Source organism: Pteropus vampyrus, unplaced genomic scaffold (genome assembly GCF_000151845.1).
Source record: "Pteropus vampyrus isolate Shadow unplaced genomic scaffold, Pvam_2.0 Scaffold66, whole genome shotgun sequence".
Classification (NCBI taxonomy): Eukaryota; Metazoa; Chordata; class Mammalia; order Chiroptera; family Pteropodidae; genus Pteropus; species Pteropus vampyrus.
The window spans coordinates 3293446-3311583 of NW_011888847.1; the positions used below are offsets into that span (position 1 = coordinate 3293446).

The window sequence follows — 18138 nt, forward strand, 5'->3', positions numbered from 1 at the left end:
TTGTTTCACAACATATAGGAAGTCTAAGTTTTTGTTAGACATTGTCATTGAAGTATGCTAAAATTGTTAAAATATCAGTCTATGTCCTGTAAGGGGAGAATTTAATTTATTGAGCCCCCAGTTATTAAAATTTATTGATGGAAGGCCATTATGAATTATTGAAAACTATGAATATATATTAAAGCAATGCTGTTTCTTTAATTTTTAGTATATCAAATATATATATAGTTAGTTATGAACTAGACTAGAAAATATTAAATAGGGGCTCTTGGTGAATTTGATTAAATTATTAGGTTGACTTCTGATTATAATAGAACATCTCAATATTTGGTATTATAGTATTTTAACAAAGGAGTGTATTTTGTAACAGCTTTGTTGAAATACAATTCATACATCATAATTCACTCTTTTTTACTGTACAGTTAAATGGTTTTAGTATATTCACAGAGCTGTATAACCATTACCACAATCATTTTTAGAATGTTTTCATTACCCCAATAAGAAACCACGTACCCATTTGCAACTCCCTGCCATTTCCCTGCAAAATCCCCCTCACCCCAAGCTCTAGGCAGTGAACTTTCTGTGTGTATAGATTTGTCTATTCTAGATATTTTCATTTAAAAGAATCATACAATTTGTGGTCTTTTTGCATCTGGATTCTTTCACGTAGAATAATGTTTACAAAGTTCATCCATGTCATAATATGTATCAGATCTCCATTCCTTTTTATTCCCAAATAATATTTTATTATATGCATATAATATATTTTATTGATTCATTCATCAGTTGATGAACATTTGGGTTGTTTCTACTTTTTTGGCAATTATGAATAGTCACTACGTTTTCACGTGGACATGTTTGCATTTCTTTTGGGTATATACATAGTAGAATTGCTAGGTTAAATGATAACTCTGTGTTTACTCTTTTGAGGAACTGCCATATTGTTTTGCAAAGTGTCTATCTACACCATTTTACATTTCTACCATCAGTTTATGAGGGTTCCGATTCTCTATATCTTTACCAATATTTATCCATCTTTTAGATTATAGCAATCTTAATGAGTATGAGGGATTTCTCATTACGGTTTTGATTTGCATTTCTCTAGTGACTAAAAATGTTGAGCATCTTTTCTACTTATTGAATATTTCTGTATCATTTTTTAAAAAAAGTCTCTAGATATTTTGCACATTTTTAATTAGATCGTATCTTTTTATTGTTGAATTAGAAAGAGTTATTTATATGTTCCAGATATAAGTGATATGTGATTTACAAAACTTTTGCCATGTTATGTTTTTTTTTCACTTTCTTGATGTATCCTTTAAGGTACAAAAAATTATAATATTGATGAAGTCCAATCTGTTTTTTTCTTTTGTTGTGTATGCTCGTGGTGTTATATCTAAGGACTTAAGGTCATGAAGATTTTCTCTTATATTTTCTTCTAAGAGTTTTTTTATAGCTTTAGTTCTTATGTTAAAGGATATGGTCAATTTAAAGTTAATTTTTCTATACGATGTGAGGGAGGGTTACAACTTTATTCTTTTGTATGTGGCTATTCAGTTGTCCCAGCATCACTTTTGAAAAGACTGTATTTTCCCCATTGAATTGTCTTGGCATCGTTGTCAAAAATCAATTCACCATAGATGTATGGATTTGTTTCTGGACTCTCAATTCTGTTCCATTGATCTATAGGTCTATTCTTATGCCAGTACCACACTGTCTTGATTACTGTAACTTTGTAGTAAGTTTTGAAACTTAAGAATTTTATTCCTTTTGATGCTATGGTAAATAGAATTTTTAAAGAATTTTTATTGCTAGTGTGTAGAAATTGATTATCCTGAAACCCTGCTGAGCTCTTTATTAGTTCTAATAATTTTTTAGTGGATTCCTTAGGATTTTCTATATGTAAAATCAAACTCTCTGAAACTAGAGATAGTTTTACTTTTCTTTTTTAATCTACATGCCTTTTATTTCTTTTCTTTTTAAATTTAAGCCAAATTTCCCTGTCTCGAACCTCCATTACAGTGTTGAATAGAAGTGGCAAGAGGAGACACCCTTGTGATCTTAGCTGGAAAGCATCTGGTCTTTCACCATTAAATATGATGTTATCTGTGGGGTTTTTGTATGTGCCCTTTTATCACATTGGCAAAGTTGCCTTCTATTTGTATTTTGTTGAGCGTTTTCATCATGAATGACTGCTGGATTTTGTCACTCTTTCTGCATTTATTGAGATGATCATGCAATTTTGTTTTTTATTGGTATGATGTATTATGAGAATTGATTTTTTTTTTTTTTTTAATGTCAAACCAACTACATATTCCTGGAATAAATTCCTCTTGATTCTGTTGTATAATCCTTTTTATAAGTTTCTGAGTTTAGTTTACTTATATTTCCTTGAGGACCATTATATCTATATTCAGAAAATATGGTGGTTTCTATTTTTTTCTTGTGATGTCCTTGTCATCTGTTGGTATCAGAGTAAATAGAAAGAATTAAGAAGGGGTCCCCCCCCACCCCCGCATTGTATTTTTTTGGAAGAGTTTGTGAAAAATTGGTATTCTTTAAATGTTTTGTAGAATTCAGCAGTGAAGCTACCTAGCCCTGGACATTTCCTTGTGGGAAAGTTTTAAATTGCTAATTCATCCTTTTGTTGTAGATTCTTTTAGATTTTCTACTTCTATTTGATTCTGTTTTGGCAATTTACGTCTTTTTAGGAATTTGTCCATTTTATTTAAGTGATCTAATTTGGCATACAGTTGTTCATAGTATACTCTTACGATCCTTTTTATTTTTGTAGCATCCTTGGTAATGGCCTTTCTTTCATTCTTGATTTTGGTAATTAGAATATTTCTCCTTTTTCTCTTGGTTAGTCTAGTGAAAGGTATGTCAATTTTATTGGTGTTTTCAAAGAACCAACTTTTGATTTTGCCGATATTTTCCGTTGTCTATTTTTGTTAATTTTTCACTTATTTTTATTATTTCCTTCATTCTGCTTGCTTTAGGTTTGTTTGCTCTTTTGTAAGGAGTGTTTTTAATGTATTTTAAAATAATTGCTCTTTTAATATATTAATTAAGAGTATAATCAGGCTGATCCGAGTTTAAATTCTTCCTTTTCTACTTGTTAGCTTTATGATTTGGGACAACTTGGTCTTGGAAAATTATATAAAATAAAGACGATAATTCATACATCATTGGTGGCCTTAAAGATTAAACAAGATAGCATATTTAAAGTACTTAGATGGGCTTGACATTTAGTAAGTGTTATTTATCTTAATTTCTTTTCACAAATATAAAAAGTATATCCTTCTATCTCCAGATGATCATTAATTTTCAATTAGTAGAATCTGAACTGAAATTTTGATCATTAGATCACCAGAGTCTCTTCCAGTGAATGTCATAGGCTTTGTATTTGCATTTTATTTTTTAAAAACTTGAAAATAAGAAATGATTATTCTTAAATATATTTTTGGCAAATAAATAATTGATATAGGTCTGGATAATCACCTGATTTGTTTTAGAAATGTCGACTGCTTAAATTGATCATTTATATATTTTATGTATCATCAGTTTTTGCCATATATGTTTGCACTCAGATTCTGGCAATTAATCGTGGAGAAAATTTGAAGGTACTGACGGTCAAGGTCAACATTCCTGATGGAGTAAAAAATGAATTCTGTAGGTGGTGCATCCAAAACAGGTCTGTTTATAGATTTTTATAGAATTTCTTTTGTTTCTAAAATACCATACTGAGATCTATATGTGCTGATATGGAAAGATGTCCATTGTGTAAAAAAACAAACTAACAATGACAGACCATGGATATAGTGTCTTTTTAATATATTTAAAAAATAAATATATATATTTAAGTAGGAAATAACTGATAGGGTAAGGTATATAAGAATTGCTAGTAGTGGTTATCTCTGGAGAGAGGGACTTTTACTTTAATAAATTTCTGTATGATTTGAATCTTCTATAAAGAGCAGGTTTTCTCTTGTGAAAAAATGAATTAAATATATACTGTATAAAACATATCTAAAATGCGTTATTAAGGATAATTGAAACAACTTAATTTATTGGATATTACAATTTCAGCCCCTAAACATATTCTGTGTAGTTTACCTAAAATATTTTGTACATTAAAGATGATTGAAATAAACATTAAATTTATTATATATTTCAGAGAAATTTTCAAACTTATGTAACTTTTTATTATCTATTTTCATTTATCAAGGGAACCTTTAAAAATAGTACCACATGTTTGTATGACACTTTTAACTTAATAGTTATGACTTTTCAGCATGTATTTTTTTCCTCACAACAATTTATTTGGTTAGTAGAGCAGATTTGTAGCTGCCAATTGATGAATAAGAAAACCGATGCAAAGAGGTAAAGTGTTAGAAGACGTAGATTTTGTATGTGCTAATCACTGACTAGGTCTGTGTTACCTTTGGTTAGATTGCTAGGAATGCTTTTTGAAGAGCCGGATGAATTGTTCTTAGAGAAGAACAAGTTATGTGTATTTTGGGAATTAGCTCTCTTATCCAACATAGTTCTGCATTAATTCATTGGAAGCTAGTTTGCCAAAAGCCAATTCCATGAAGGGTCAACTTGCTGAATGATGAAATGATAAACCAAGAACCTATCAAGTAAAGCAACCATCTAAATGTTAATCAGTAGGTTAATTGCTTAAACCAGTTATGTTATTTTCATACAATGGAATTCTGTGTAGCCATTTTGAAAAAGTTGAGATAGAGTTAAAGTTGAGATACAAACATGTCATATTAGATTAAAAACAATTTATAATTAGTATTTACGGTATGATTTTAGTAAAGGCAAAAAAAATCTATGTATGTGTAGGAAAATGTTTGAAAAGGTATAGTGTACTCTTCAGCTCTGGTGTGAGATTTTAATTTTCTCTTATATGCTTTTCCATGTAGTTGTCATTTTCAAAATGAATGCTTATTTCCTTTATACATAAGTAAATTCCATTAAAATAAAAAGGAAATAAATACCTAGAAAAAATCCTAGATTTAAAAAATTATATTACGAAATTACATAATTTTAATTTAAGATATAATGAAACTTTAAAATAGTTTCATAAGAACAAAATCCTAAGAAGTGGTTATATCTGAGTTCGAATTCAAGTTACATCACTCCTGTCTCACACTGTGACTGTGAGCATGTTACTTAATTTCTTTGTCAGTTTCATTATCTTTTAAAATGGTGAGTAATATCTTTCTCACAGATTTGAGAGCATTAAATGGTATTTCATGTAATTGTGTGGCCTTCAGTGGTATCTATAATTACAGAATGGTGGGATTATTATGCTAATTTTTTTTAGAAATGTTTTTTATAAATAGATCACAGTAAATTGGGGACAACTTCTAGCTTATTTTTCTATGAATATTTATAGTACTTAATATCAGAATCTGTCTTAAGTGGTTAAGTATTAGTTGTGCTTTTAATCTATTATCTTTATGCCAAGTAAATGTCAAATAATGTTTTTTCTTGTAGTGATTTAGTTACTTTTCCTTGGCTTATCTTTTATTTTATTCAGTTCTACTCCAATTGAATAATTAGTAATAATATTTAACCTATACTGTTATACTTTATATCACAATGGTATAGTGATGTAATTTTCAGTCATGTTCTAGAAGTTTCTCTTCATATAGATAATTGAAGAAACACTTCTATGAGAACTAAACCGAACCAAAAGCTAGTTAAAATACTTCTTTGGGAACTAAAAAACCATTCTCAAAAAATGTTTTTTCTTTTCTTGTAAACACATTTGAATGATTTAAGATGTTTTCTTGAATCTTTCCTCCTCCTCCTCTTCCTCCTCCCCGTCTTCCTTCGCCCCCGCCCCGCTCCTCTTTTCTTTGTTTCTACTTCTCCCACCTTCCACCTCTCCCATGTAATTATCCATTCAGGTTATGTGCTAGATGTTGGGGATCCAGCTGTAAACCTGATAAATATACTCTCTTTGGTGAAATGTAGCTTAATGAAGAAGATACTGAGCAAATGGTTAGGAGTGAGCTGAGGTTACAAAGGAGAAGTGCAGTGTGTCCCAGGAGTTTGTTTTTGGCATCCTTAATGTATCTGGGCTGGATGCCTACATTGATCAGAGACAAGAGAGGGAGAGGAAGCAACAAGAAGTCAAGATTGAGGCACAGGCCAGATTATACTTAGCTTTCTTAGGCATGCTATGGATTTTGTTCTTTATCTTTAGGTTGATGGGAAGCCAATAAAAGATTTAAACAGAGGAGTAGAGTAATCAGTTTGTATTTTAAGAAGAGCACTCTGGCTGTAGTATAGAGAACTGTTTGGAAGGACCAAGAGTAGATGTAGGGGCAAAAGATGACGGTGACTTGGACTAGGTGGTAGCAATAGGAAATAGGTCAGCTATGAAGGGTGAAATTGAGGCATCCTCAAGTATAAAATAGACTGTTTAAGGGAGGGGAGCAAGGAGAGGGAGCTGAGCAGTCATACCAAAGGAGGATCTTGAGTTTAAGGAAGACTATTGGGGCTTCCTGAGAGACTGGGTAGGTAGTATTAAAGATTCGTTTTTTTCCTATAAGCAATGGGGAAACCTTGGTTTGGCCTTAAAGGGAATGATCCCAGTAGACATCAAATACATACACTAAAAAAAAAAAATCACTTCATTAGGGTCTTCTTACCTCAAAGGACTGTCTTCCTAGCATATTGTCCCATGACCATGTTCTCTTTTCCAACTAGCCAAGCTCCATAGCATTGGTGTATAAGACTCTCAATGATGTGGTCAGTGCCTTATTTTCTAGTTTATCTACCCAAACCACCCCGTCCCGCAAGTCCTGCCATTTTATGCCCTAGCATACTAATCTACTTACAGTTTTGAACTTACTATTCTCTTTCATGCCAGTAAATTTTTACATATACTACAGTTTTTTCCCAGAATGCTTTTATTCCTTTATTTAATTTAATTATTTAAACCACAATTTATTTTTAAAAATCCATCGTAGGTGTTTCTTTTGGGAAGTCTTTCTTGACATTAGGTTCCCCATATTAATAAAAAAAAATAACAACAACAATACGTGTCCGATTCATATCCTACTCCTCCCTACTTCTCATGCCTTCAGGTAAAGGTGACAGTAGAGAGTAACAGGCATTTGGATAGAAGGAAGGATATATGTCCTGCCTAAAAGCATTGTCATTCAAATTAAAAGACAAACAAAACTCTATTCTCCTCAATACCCCTTTGTGGAAGGGATTCAGTTAGTTGCAATTAAGTAACTTTTGGTGTATCACATTATAAATGCTTAAATGTTCATTGAAATTTTCTTGCTGAGCTAAGTAAGTAAGGGAGATGAGAGAATTCCTAGATCTATTAATAGTTAATTAGAAACCATTAATACCTAATTATTCAAGAGCCATTGAAGGGCAAGGGCAGAGATACTGTAAATGGATGAAAACACAGAAGGTTAGGGCTGAATTAATTTGTTATTATAGCTTGCATTTTCTCTTACTGTTCTTTTTCCAATGTCCACTAACAGTCTGTTCTCTCCCATTTATATTCATCAGCATATGTTCATGTATGCAGATATACTTGGTAGAGCAGTACAGTCTGAGCAATGGTGTAAGTTTTACTCAAGAGTAACAAGAGACAAGGGGGAAAACAAGAGTTTCTCCTTTGCTCAATCTACTTTAACTCTCAGGAAGAAATAAAGAAATGGGAAAAGAAGGATACAGTGTTTGTCTTGGCTCTGGCTGCCATAACAAAATACCATAGGCCAGGTGGCTTAAACAACAGAAATTTCTTTTCTCACAGTTCTGGAGGCTGTGAAGTCCAAGATCCAGGTACAGGCTGATTTGGGTTTTGATGAGGGCCCTCTTCTTGGCTTGCGGACAGCTGCCTTCCCACTATGTTCTCACTTGGTAGGGAGAGGGAAAGACCTTTCTGATCTCTCTTCTTATAAGGGCACTAATCCCATCATGAGGGGCCTACCCTTAAGACCTCATCTAAACCGAATTAAGTCCCAAAAGCCTGTCTCCAAATACCATCCCATTGGGGGTTAGGTCTTAAACATGTGAATTTGGGGGGGACACAGTTTAGTCCATAGCAGTGTTTTAGTAATTTTTGGTAATTTTCTTATATCTTAAGATTTTGACTATTATTAATAAGGTTTTGGAGACTCTTCCTCAAAATAGGAAAGTTTCCCTTAAGTTTTTTTTGTGACCATGGTTACTAGGTTTTTAAAAATAAGAACTCCAGATGTCGTAGTTAATAATTTCCAGACATCACAGTCTCTCCTTACAAATTATAATACTTGGGCTTCAATAAAGTTTCTCCCCCTTTTCAGTTCCATTTCCGCTCCCCTCTTCTAGGAGCTCTTTCCTGGTCTCATTATTAATTAGTACATTAGTTTTCCTTTTCTTTTTTGCAGGTGGAGACCACGTAGCTTTGCAAGGCCAGAGTTAATGAAGATCTTAAACAAGTCACTGGATGATTCCTTTAAACGCCTTATTTATCCTCTCCTCTGTAGAGAGTTAAGGTATGCATCTTGTCTAATTTTGTATACCGTTCATTATTATGTGTGGTAATAGGCCTATTAAAAGAAAGTAAATATTTGTTGATCTATTAACCAGTACAAAGAACTGAGTCACAATCAGAGTTTTAAATTTAAGCCTAAATTTCAATTTGTAGAGGCATTCACATGCATAGATCACAAAACATAGTTCTTAATTATGATATACTTTTCAAATCTTGACCACTTAATGTGTACCCCTTCCAGTTCTGTAATACTCGTCTTGCAGTTTGACAACCAAGCTAAACAAATGGTTTTATTGATGAGAGTTGGCTTGGGAGAAACAAACTAAGAACTTAATGGAGAAGTTAGTTGGAAGCAGTTTTTAGAGGTAGGAGAGCCAAAAACAGCATAAGGAAACCAGTGGAGCACATGATGAATTTATTACTATGAAGAGAAAAAGCTAATGTTTTTCACCCTAAATGGGAGTTGTTGGATGAGTAATTATCAGCAGTGATGAGCAGATATTAAGAGATTATTAAAGTGATCATGTAGATGGACTAGCAGAACTAATTACAAAGGACAGCAAAAGAGGTGAGGTTCAGAGTTGTTTTTAGGGGAAGAGATGGAAAGAAAAGTAATGTCAGGAAGCAAAAACGCTCTTTTCTTCTTCTCTGTAGCCTTTGTGTTGGTAGGCAATTTTTAGAAATCAGCCATTTCTTTATCTATTTCTTCCTATGTGCTATAGATTTTCTTCATTTTCACCTGTTTATGGGTTTCAGCAAGGTTTACCTGGGAAGTGTAGATTTCTAGTTGTCTCTTCAAACCCATTAGAATTCATAGCAGCCTTTATGATGTGTGTCTATTTTTCTTTTACTGCACCTGGCCATTGACTTTGGAGGTGTTTAGAGCAGGGAGTGAGGAGGTGCTATTAAAAAAGACACATAGTTCTTTTGTCCATCTTCTTGTCAAAGTAATTCATTCTCTTGATTTATCCTTTTTAGCCCAGAAGCCCCTTAAAAATATTATTTCTTTCGGGATCATTTCATTTCAAGCCTGTGTGAAGTAACATTTTTTCCTTTTGAGTGCTGGGGCATCAAATTTAAAAGTAAAGATTCTGTTCTTAATGAAGGAAAATAGAAAATTATTTAAAATTTTATTTCCTTTTGCATATTTTTCCTTTATCTTGTTTTTTCATGTTGCATATAATGTCCAGTGGCACATTGACATTTTTGCATGTATTCGATTTACGTAGCTTCACTGCTTGTGGAGTAATTTCATTGAGGTTTAATAAAAGTAGTTGAGTGTGGGATTGTTTAATGTATAATCCTCTCTGACTTCTATAAGCAGTGGCAAGCAAGAGCACTTTCCTTTTTTTAAAAAAATGCTTGTGGTTAAAAAAATATCTTACTTCATTTCATAAGCTGGTTTGCAGACAGTGTCTACAGATATGTCTCTTGATAGAAATACTGTAATTACCTGAACAGCAGTTGAGGGGGGAAAGCTCCCAATGGATTTTTTTAAATTACTTTAATTCTCTAAAAAATTTGTCCTAATGTAGAAAAATTGAAAGACTTTGTAAAACACAAAGAAAAAAAGCACATAATTTCACTACCTAGAGATAACCATCATAAAACAGACTTTTCTCCCTTCACGTGTATGTATTAAAAGAAATCATATAGATTATTGTTATTTTGCAGTCATTTTTTTCATTTGACTATCGATGATGGGTAGTCTTCTTCTGCATTTCTTATTTCTGTGACTGTTGTGATCATTCATCCCTACCTCTTCAATCCATCAGTTACCAAGTGCTATCTATTTTACCATCTTTTATTATATTTTGAATTTTACCACCTCTTTATCACCATGGTTACTAGGGAATAGCTGGATCTATCCATGGTCAGTTCAGGACATCATTATTTCTTGTCTGAATTACTATACTAGGGTCTTAGATGATCTCTGACTTGTATTTTACAATATGTATTCCACATCTTAAAATTTCCATTAGATTATCTCATACTCTTCTACTTAAAATTCTTGAATGGATCTTCTTCATCTGTAGGATAAAATCCAAACTCTTTAGAAGAAGGTACATGACTCTGTGATCTGGTTTCTTTTGGCCTCTACAACCTTATGTCTTGGTATTTCTTTTTACTATAGCATATGAAATTACTTGCTTTTTCTATAATGAGCCATGAGCCTTTACATATACTGTTTCTATTGCCTGGAGTATCTTCTCCATGTCTTCCATCTACTCTCCCTACCTTTGTCTGCCTGATTCTGTTACTTATCCTTCTTGATTCATCTGAGAAGACATCACTTAGAAAGTCTTTCTAATTTAGCTATTCCTCCCTTGCATTTCCATTAATATAACACTAATCATTGTTATATGCTTTCTGTTTATTTTTCTGCTTCTTCCATTAAACAGTGGTCTTCAGGGCAGGGATCTCCTCTTTTCAGCTTTGTATCTCTCACACCAATAATGGTGCCTTATATAAGACAGACAACAAATGCTCGCTTAGTAAGTAAAGTTAAAAATCAAGATCTGGAAATACTTACAATGACACTTTTCATGTTGCCTGGCTGAATGCAGGGAGAATGGCTGTGAAATGTTAGAGATGAAAGAAAAGCCTTAAACTGAATTAAGCCAGAAAAGGAAATATTAATTAGTTGTGTGTGCCTTCAGGTATGTAAATAATTCTACCTCAACAATGATATGAAATGTGCTTTAAATTGCTTTTTTACTCTCAATTTTCTTGTGGCCAATGACATACATTTTTTTAAACCTGGTCTAATAGAAAAGACATACCCTTTATAATTTCTTATGAATTTCAGGAGAATAGTTTGTTTTGTTAAGTAAACGAATGGTGTAAAACTTAGTTTACAAATGCCTTTAAGTACATTATAGACATATATTTTTATCCTAGAAGAAGTTTTAAAATTTCTAATAACTTTTAATAATGTCTCTAATGTTTCTAATAACTTTTAATAATGTCTTAATAAAATTAGGAAATTATTTCTATGAGTCATGGTTCTAGACTGGTATTAGTATCTGTGATCATATCACTGAGAATGACAAGGGGGTAGATGTGGGGGTTGGAATAGAGTAAGAGGTTAAGATTGAGTTATGTATTGGTGAAGGTATTAATGACGGAGGAGGCTACTTATGATTTGGTAATTTATCATTCTAATTATGTGTTTATATTTTTAATCAGTTGATAAACTTTAATATGACATCCCACGTGATGTCCAAATCTTTACACATTGTGACTCTCTCATATACACAGATGTGTATATATATAAATTTTGTATATAAGGGAGATCAGATAAAGATGGAGTACAGGTAAAACAAATAGAAGGTTTTATACCATAAAATTATTTATAGTCTCTCATATTACTGCAATTAGCAAAAATAGACTCTATAATTTTGTATATGATGTTTGTTCTTGTAGTCATTTTGTTATAATAAAAGTTCCTGTGAGGAATAACCGTACAAAAGGAATTCTGTTCTTTTTCTGGAAGAAAATTTGACTTAATGAAAGACTAAATACATTCTCTGTTTTCTCTTCTTTTTCTGTTTCAAAAGAGCCAAGCTAACATCAGATGCAGAGAAGGAATCAGTAATGATGTTTGGACGGAACCTTCGTCAGCTCCTTTTAACAAGCCCTGTTCCAGGGCGCACTTTGATGGGAGTGGATCCTGGTTACAAACATGGTTGCAAATTAGCTATAATTTCTCCTACCAGTAAGCTTATCTTTCAGCTTTTTATATAAAAGTTGTTTGGTTGGTCATACGTTCATTTTATATATTCATGAGGATTTGGAAATAATGTTAATTTTCAAAGCTTAGAAAATAGTTTTCTCACATACAATAATGTGGGAACCAGAGGTTCAAACTTTATATCGTCTTATTTGTTGACCAAAATCCTCAGCATGTTGTCATCATTTATGCTCTTCCCTACATCCCAATGGAGAGATGGAAGATGAACTGGACTTAGACTTTAATAACTCTGTCACCTCATCAATTTCCATTTATTGTGATACATTTAGGTATGATACATTTTAATTCTGTATATATCTTAAATACCACAAGACATTCTTATTGCTTTGTCCAGTGAATTTTTTTCTATTACTCATATATTTACGCTTTCTGTTCCTCTTCTTTTTTTTTCTGAATTTCTGTTTTCATTGAGATCATTTTCTTCCTGCCTAAAACTCGAGGCAGTTACCTTTAATGTGAATCAGCTGGTGACAAATCATTTCGGTTATTGTTTTTCTGACAAAGTTTCTGATTTGCCTTTAGTTTTGAAGAATATTTTTTGCTTGGTATACAGTTCAAGATTGACAGTGCTTTAAACATGTCATTCCATTTTGGGTTTTTTTTTTTTTTGCGGGGGGCAGAGAAATGTTTGTTTTGGCTACTATAGTTTCTGTTGAGTCAGCTAAAAATATAGTTTCCTCTCACTGCTAAGATTTTTCTCTTTGTGGTTTTCAGAAGTTTTCTTACAGTATGCTGAGTTCTGTGTATGTATTATTTTCATTTTTTGGCTCGAATTCTGCTTGGGGTTTGTAGAGGTTCTTGCATCTCTTTCTGGAATTCCAGTTACATGTATATTAGACCTTTTAACTTCCTCTTTCTTCTATAGTCTGTTCTTTTGTTTTATTTTCTAGTGCCTGGCTTTAAGTTAATTAACTTTCTATTCTGCTATGTCTTATCTGCTATTAAATCCATGCATTGAGTTCTTTAAGTTATTATTTTCTTAAGTTTTGGAATTTCCATTCAATACTTTCTAAAAATAGATTACAGTTCTGTGGTGAACTTCTTCATCTTTTAACTTTTTTTGAGCTTTTCAATTTTTCTTATTTTTACCTTTTATATCTCTTAAGGCATTTACTATTATATTTATTTGTTCTTTTTCTTTTTCTTTTGGTTTAGGTTTTCAATTCTGAAGTAACTTTTTCTTTCATATCTAGGACCTTTCTGAGTTCTCTTATCTCATTTCTGAGGTATTCTAATTCTGATTTCTGATATTCTCATTTTCCATAATTTTTTTTGTTGCTTGATTTTATATATTGGGTTACGATATTTCTGTTTGTAAGCAAGGACATCATACTAGTCTTTTATTTCTTATTTTAAAAAATAATCATTCTGTATGAAATTTGACTATGATTCTTTTCTGATGGTTAGTGTTACATAAAATTGGTATTCCTCAACTTTTAGGATGGAAGGCTAGATCATGAAAGGTTTTCTAGCTGTATATCTTTGTAATTATCACTTCTGTTTTTTTCCATATTATTGAGAAAAAAGCTTTTATATCTATGTGGATAGAGAGATAATCTTATACTTTCTAGAACCTGCTTCCCTGTTGCCTTCCCTCCTTTTACCTTGACTTTTTTTTTTTCCTTTGCTCATACTATTCTTACCTTGCTCAATGTGGATATGATTTGCAACAATTCTTAGTGTGGGGTTTTGTATAAAAAAGAATATTCTACTTTTGATAGTTTCAAGAGTTCATAGAGATCAGAGTTTTCCAATCCTTACTGAACTTACTGAGCAGCCTTTGTACTGATCTGTAAACTAGAGTTTGCACAGATTTTCCCTAGTTTCAGTCCTGTTCTCAAATGCACCTCTAGTGATTTCCACGGAAGTACTTTTTGACATTTTTGGACTTTTTCTGATCTCGGGTTTATGAGCTACTCTGTTGCTTCCCTCTGCTCCCTCCCATAGAAATACCGATTCCTGTTGGTCTTGGTACTTGTTAGTGCATTGTTTTTACGTGCTCATCTTTTGGATTTTGTGGGGATACTTTGTTATAGATATAGTCATAGGTTTTTGGATTTGCTCTTCTAGTTGCTCTCTTTTTATGCCATGCAATTTTACGATAAATAGGAAGAATACTTTATCGGTGTTTTTTTCCTGCAACTATTGAGCTGTCATATGGCTTTTATCTTTTCCTGTGTTTGTATTGCTTACAGGATGATTCTTTTTAAAATTTTACACAACACACACACACATACACGTCTTCAGTCCTTTTGGTGAGCAGTATTTTTCCAAGAATTTATTCATTTCATTATTTAATCTAAATTAACACGAAGTTGTTTCTGGTAGTCTCTGCAGTCTAGCGTTTAAATCTGTGCTCGAATCTCTAGTTATATCCCCTTTTCATTTTTAATATAATTTATTTGTGTTATCCTTTTTATGATTGGTATTGCTAAAAAGTATGTGTTTTTCTTGTGATTTTTAATTTTAAACTTCAGTGGTCCTCTCTTATGTTTTTTTCCCTATTAATTTCTGCTTTTAATTTTATTATTTCCTTCAGCTTTCTCTGAGATTATTCTGTTGTTCTTTTCCTAACTTCCTAATTTGGTCACTCAGCTCATTATTTCTATTCTTTAGGTAGTTATCCTTAAATATTTAAATGTATTTTAGCTGAAATATAATATAATACAGAAAAGCCTACAATTCATAAATATGCAGCTGAAAAAAAACTACACAAGGTAAAGACATTTACATATCTACAACCCAATGAAAAAATAGAATAGTATCACAATGTGTCTAATATATGGCGAATATTCAGTAAATGTTAGCTTTTACTGTTATTAATGTTGTGTTATTAAATACCAATTATTTCTCATTTAGGTGTCATGATATTATCTAGTTAATAATGGTTTTAAGTAGTGAAATAGAGTCCTTATAACTTCGGAAGTAACAGAATTTTAAAGTGCTTAGGGAGAATCCGATTTAGTAAATAGGAATGATTCAGACTACATTTTAAAAGAGGAACCAGTTCCTTTTTCTGTTTCATCTGGCTTAATCATTGGTGTGTTATGTTTTGGAATTTCTTACAAATTAGCTTATTCTTTTCATTTTTTTTCTAAGGTCAGATACTTCACACTGATGTGGTTTACTTGCATTGTGGACAAGGCTTCCGAGAAGCAGAGAAAATAAAGAGGCTTTTGCTGAATTTCAAGTATGAGAATAACCTTTTGAGTACTGCAGTGGCTCAGCCAATCAGAGATAACTTTGATGCCCCTAATTTGGAGGGAGGGTTAAAGGGAAGTGCCTTGGTGAGAGATAAAGAACAGTATAAAACCATGCTGGCGCAAATTGCTGGAGACCTCTACATTTGGAGACTCCAGAGGAATGCTCTTCCCTTCTACCATCTTCACTAAACAAAGGTGGTAATATGAGCAAAAGTGAGAATTTAATTCTTCTATTTGGGCCTATACTTCCTCCTTCCCTCCCTACTTTCTCTTCTGGGTCTGAGGAGTAGATGTGGTAGTAGTTAGAAGCTTCAGAAATTATTTGACAACATATCACATAGTTCAGCCATAATGTTTTTATTATGGCTTAAAATGCTCCAGAGTTCACTTACTCATGTGTAAGTTTAGATGGGAAGAAAGCTGACTATTCTTGAGATGGTGTGACAGTAAAATATTTTTCCACTGCCTGCTGTACCAAATGCAGAGGCATTGTCTCTCATTCTACATAAGTTTGTCCCCGTTATAAAACGGTAGAGAGGTTGCTTGGATATATGAGAGAATACGAGCATCATAAAATAGTAGTTGTGCATTCTGTACATTTTCTCCTGATTGATCTAGAGCATGCCTTGAGCTCATCCAGTTTCTCATCCTGTTTCTCCCTTGAAGCTGCAGCACAGTGGTGATTGGAAATGGAACTGCCTGCCGAGAAACAGAAGCTTACTTTGCTGACCTGATAATGAAAAATTACTTTGCACCACTGGATGTTGTTTACTGGTAAGGATGTTAGGAATGCTTGTTTTCTTTGAAAGGCAAAGGAACTTCTAAAGTTTCTTCTGTGATGTTTTCTCCCTTCTTTTTTTAAGATAGACATATTATTGGCCCCAAAACCTCCTCTTAATGTTCACAAGAGCTTTGCAGGGCAATGTAAAGTGTCCGTCTCTTAGAGAAAGTTGTGTTTCAGTATCCTGAAACCTCTCACAAAAGCAGCAAATTAGGGCCTACTTAGTTTTATGGCATTTTCCATACATTGTATGAGAGCACTAATTAACTACTGACTAATATGTAGGACTGTGGGTAACTTAGCTTTCTCCCAAAGTTTTGATGCCTGTGAATGGGTGGCCTCCACAACTGAGAGCCAAAATAAGTACCACAAATTAAAAGCATTCCTTTCATTCACCATTGTTTCCTCGTTTTCTCCTTGGACCTCAACTATCCATGCTTACCTTTTCCAAACTACAGTAGAATATTAAGTCCTAAAGGCTTTAATTCTAGGAGAGAAGATAGTTATAATGGCTGATATCTAGGGAGAGTGTGCAACATCCGTCTCCCACTACTTTTCGAGGAATATGATAACAAAGTATAGCCCCACTGATGAGTATGTGACTGACAGGATCAACAGAACAACAACAACAACAACAAAACCCAACACAGGAAGAAGAGTCCTAAGATTCATTTAGATTGGGCAGAAGATAACGGCCTTGTATTTAGTGTGGTATTCCGTGTGCCAAGAGTTTAATCAAGATATCAGGAAAACAAACTCAGGGTAACCAAAGGGAATTAGAAGGTCAGGGACAAACTGTAAGTGCCATGATGAATCATGGTTCAGGAAAGGACCGGATTGAAAAGTCCGCCTCAGCTTTTTTCCCTCTCCCTCTTCTTGTTCAAGTTGGTTTGGGGAATATTGTGGATCTTCCCTCTTCTGGGAGCCGCACACATGCACCCATTCCTTTTGCAAACCTAACACCTGGCATAGCCTTCAGTTCATTTCAGACAACTTCTCTGATTTCTTTTTAACCCATTCACATTAATTTGGTATAAATATCTTGGGTACATTTATAGTGATTATAAGTAGAACTTTCAAATTATTAAAAATAATAAATAGTGAAGTCATCTGAATTTGCTTATAGAGTATCCTTTTATTGAAATTCCAGCAGTGTTTTGTAGTAGAAAAAGGATAAGAGCTTTGGAGTGAGACAAATCTGGTTCATCTTTTGTTGTCACTCGTAATTTACTCATAATGCAAGTTTGGAAGAGTTACTCTGCCTCTCTGGGCTTCACTTTTCTTCATCATTAAAATGGAGAATGCTTTTTTTGCTTTCTGTAACATTTCAGTTTTCTTCATTATTTTATGTATTAAATATTAAAACTTTCTTTTGTATTTGTCTCTCTTTGTGTTTCTCTTAAGAGTTACTTTACTACATTACTTTATATCTGTATAAAGGAACACTGTTTTTTATGTTAGTTTATTCCTTAGCCATAGTAGACATCTTTCATTGTTTATAAGTAGTTTTTCGGTTGACTTTCTAAGATTTCTAGGTATATGGTCATATCATCTGCACAAGATGATAAATTTATCAATTTCTTTTCAAGTTTTATACCTTTTGAATTGCTTTCCTTGTTGAATGTTATCATGCAATGTCTTTGAAAAGCTATTTAATAATGATAGTGGAGCATTTTTTTTTCTCTTCTACTTGGATTAGGTTGCTTCTAGTGTCTACCTGAAGTTTGTTACTGCCTTTTGTATACTTTAAAAAGATCGTTTAAAACAAATAGTATTTACTTGTGAGTGTTTATTGATTACTATTTTATTAAGTTTTAAATTCAAGAATGAAAGGTAGTATTTATGCTTTTTCAGAATTTTGCTATAATCTATGGGG

At 32.8% G+C, this 18138-nt stretch overlaps 1 protein-coding gene across 2 annotated transcripts in view; it reads left to right on the forward strand.

Moving 5' to 3' along the window:
- The window catches only part of SRBD1 (S1 RNA binding domain 1), a 183984-nt gene that overhangs the window by 34449 nt on the left and 131397 nt on the right, over positions 1 to 18138 (forward strand). For both annotated transcript variants that reach the window (XM_011361334.2, XM_011361335.2), the window contains exons 9-13: positions 3591 to 3694; positions 8418 to 8525; positions 12085 to 12242; positions 15378 to 15468; positions 16148 to 16255. In XM_011361334.2, coding sequence (XP_011359636.1) covers positions 3591 to 3694; positions 8418 to 8525; positions 12085 to 12242; positions 15378 to 15468; positions 16148 to 16255 — 569 coding nt within the window. The remainder of the gene's footprint in view (positions 1 to 3590; positions 3695 to 8417; positions 8526 to 12084; positions 12243 to 15377; positions 15469 to 16147; positions 16256 to 18138) is intronic.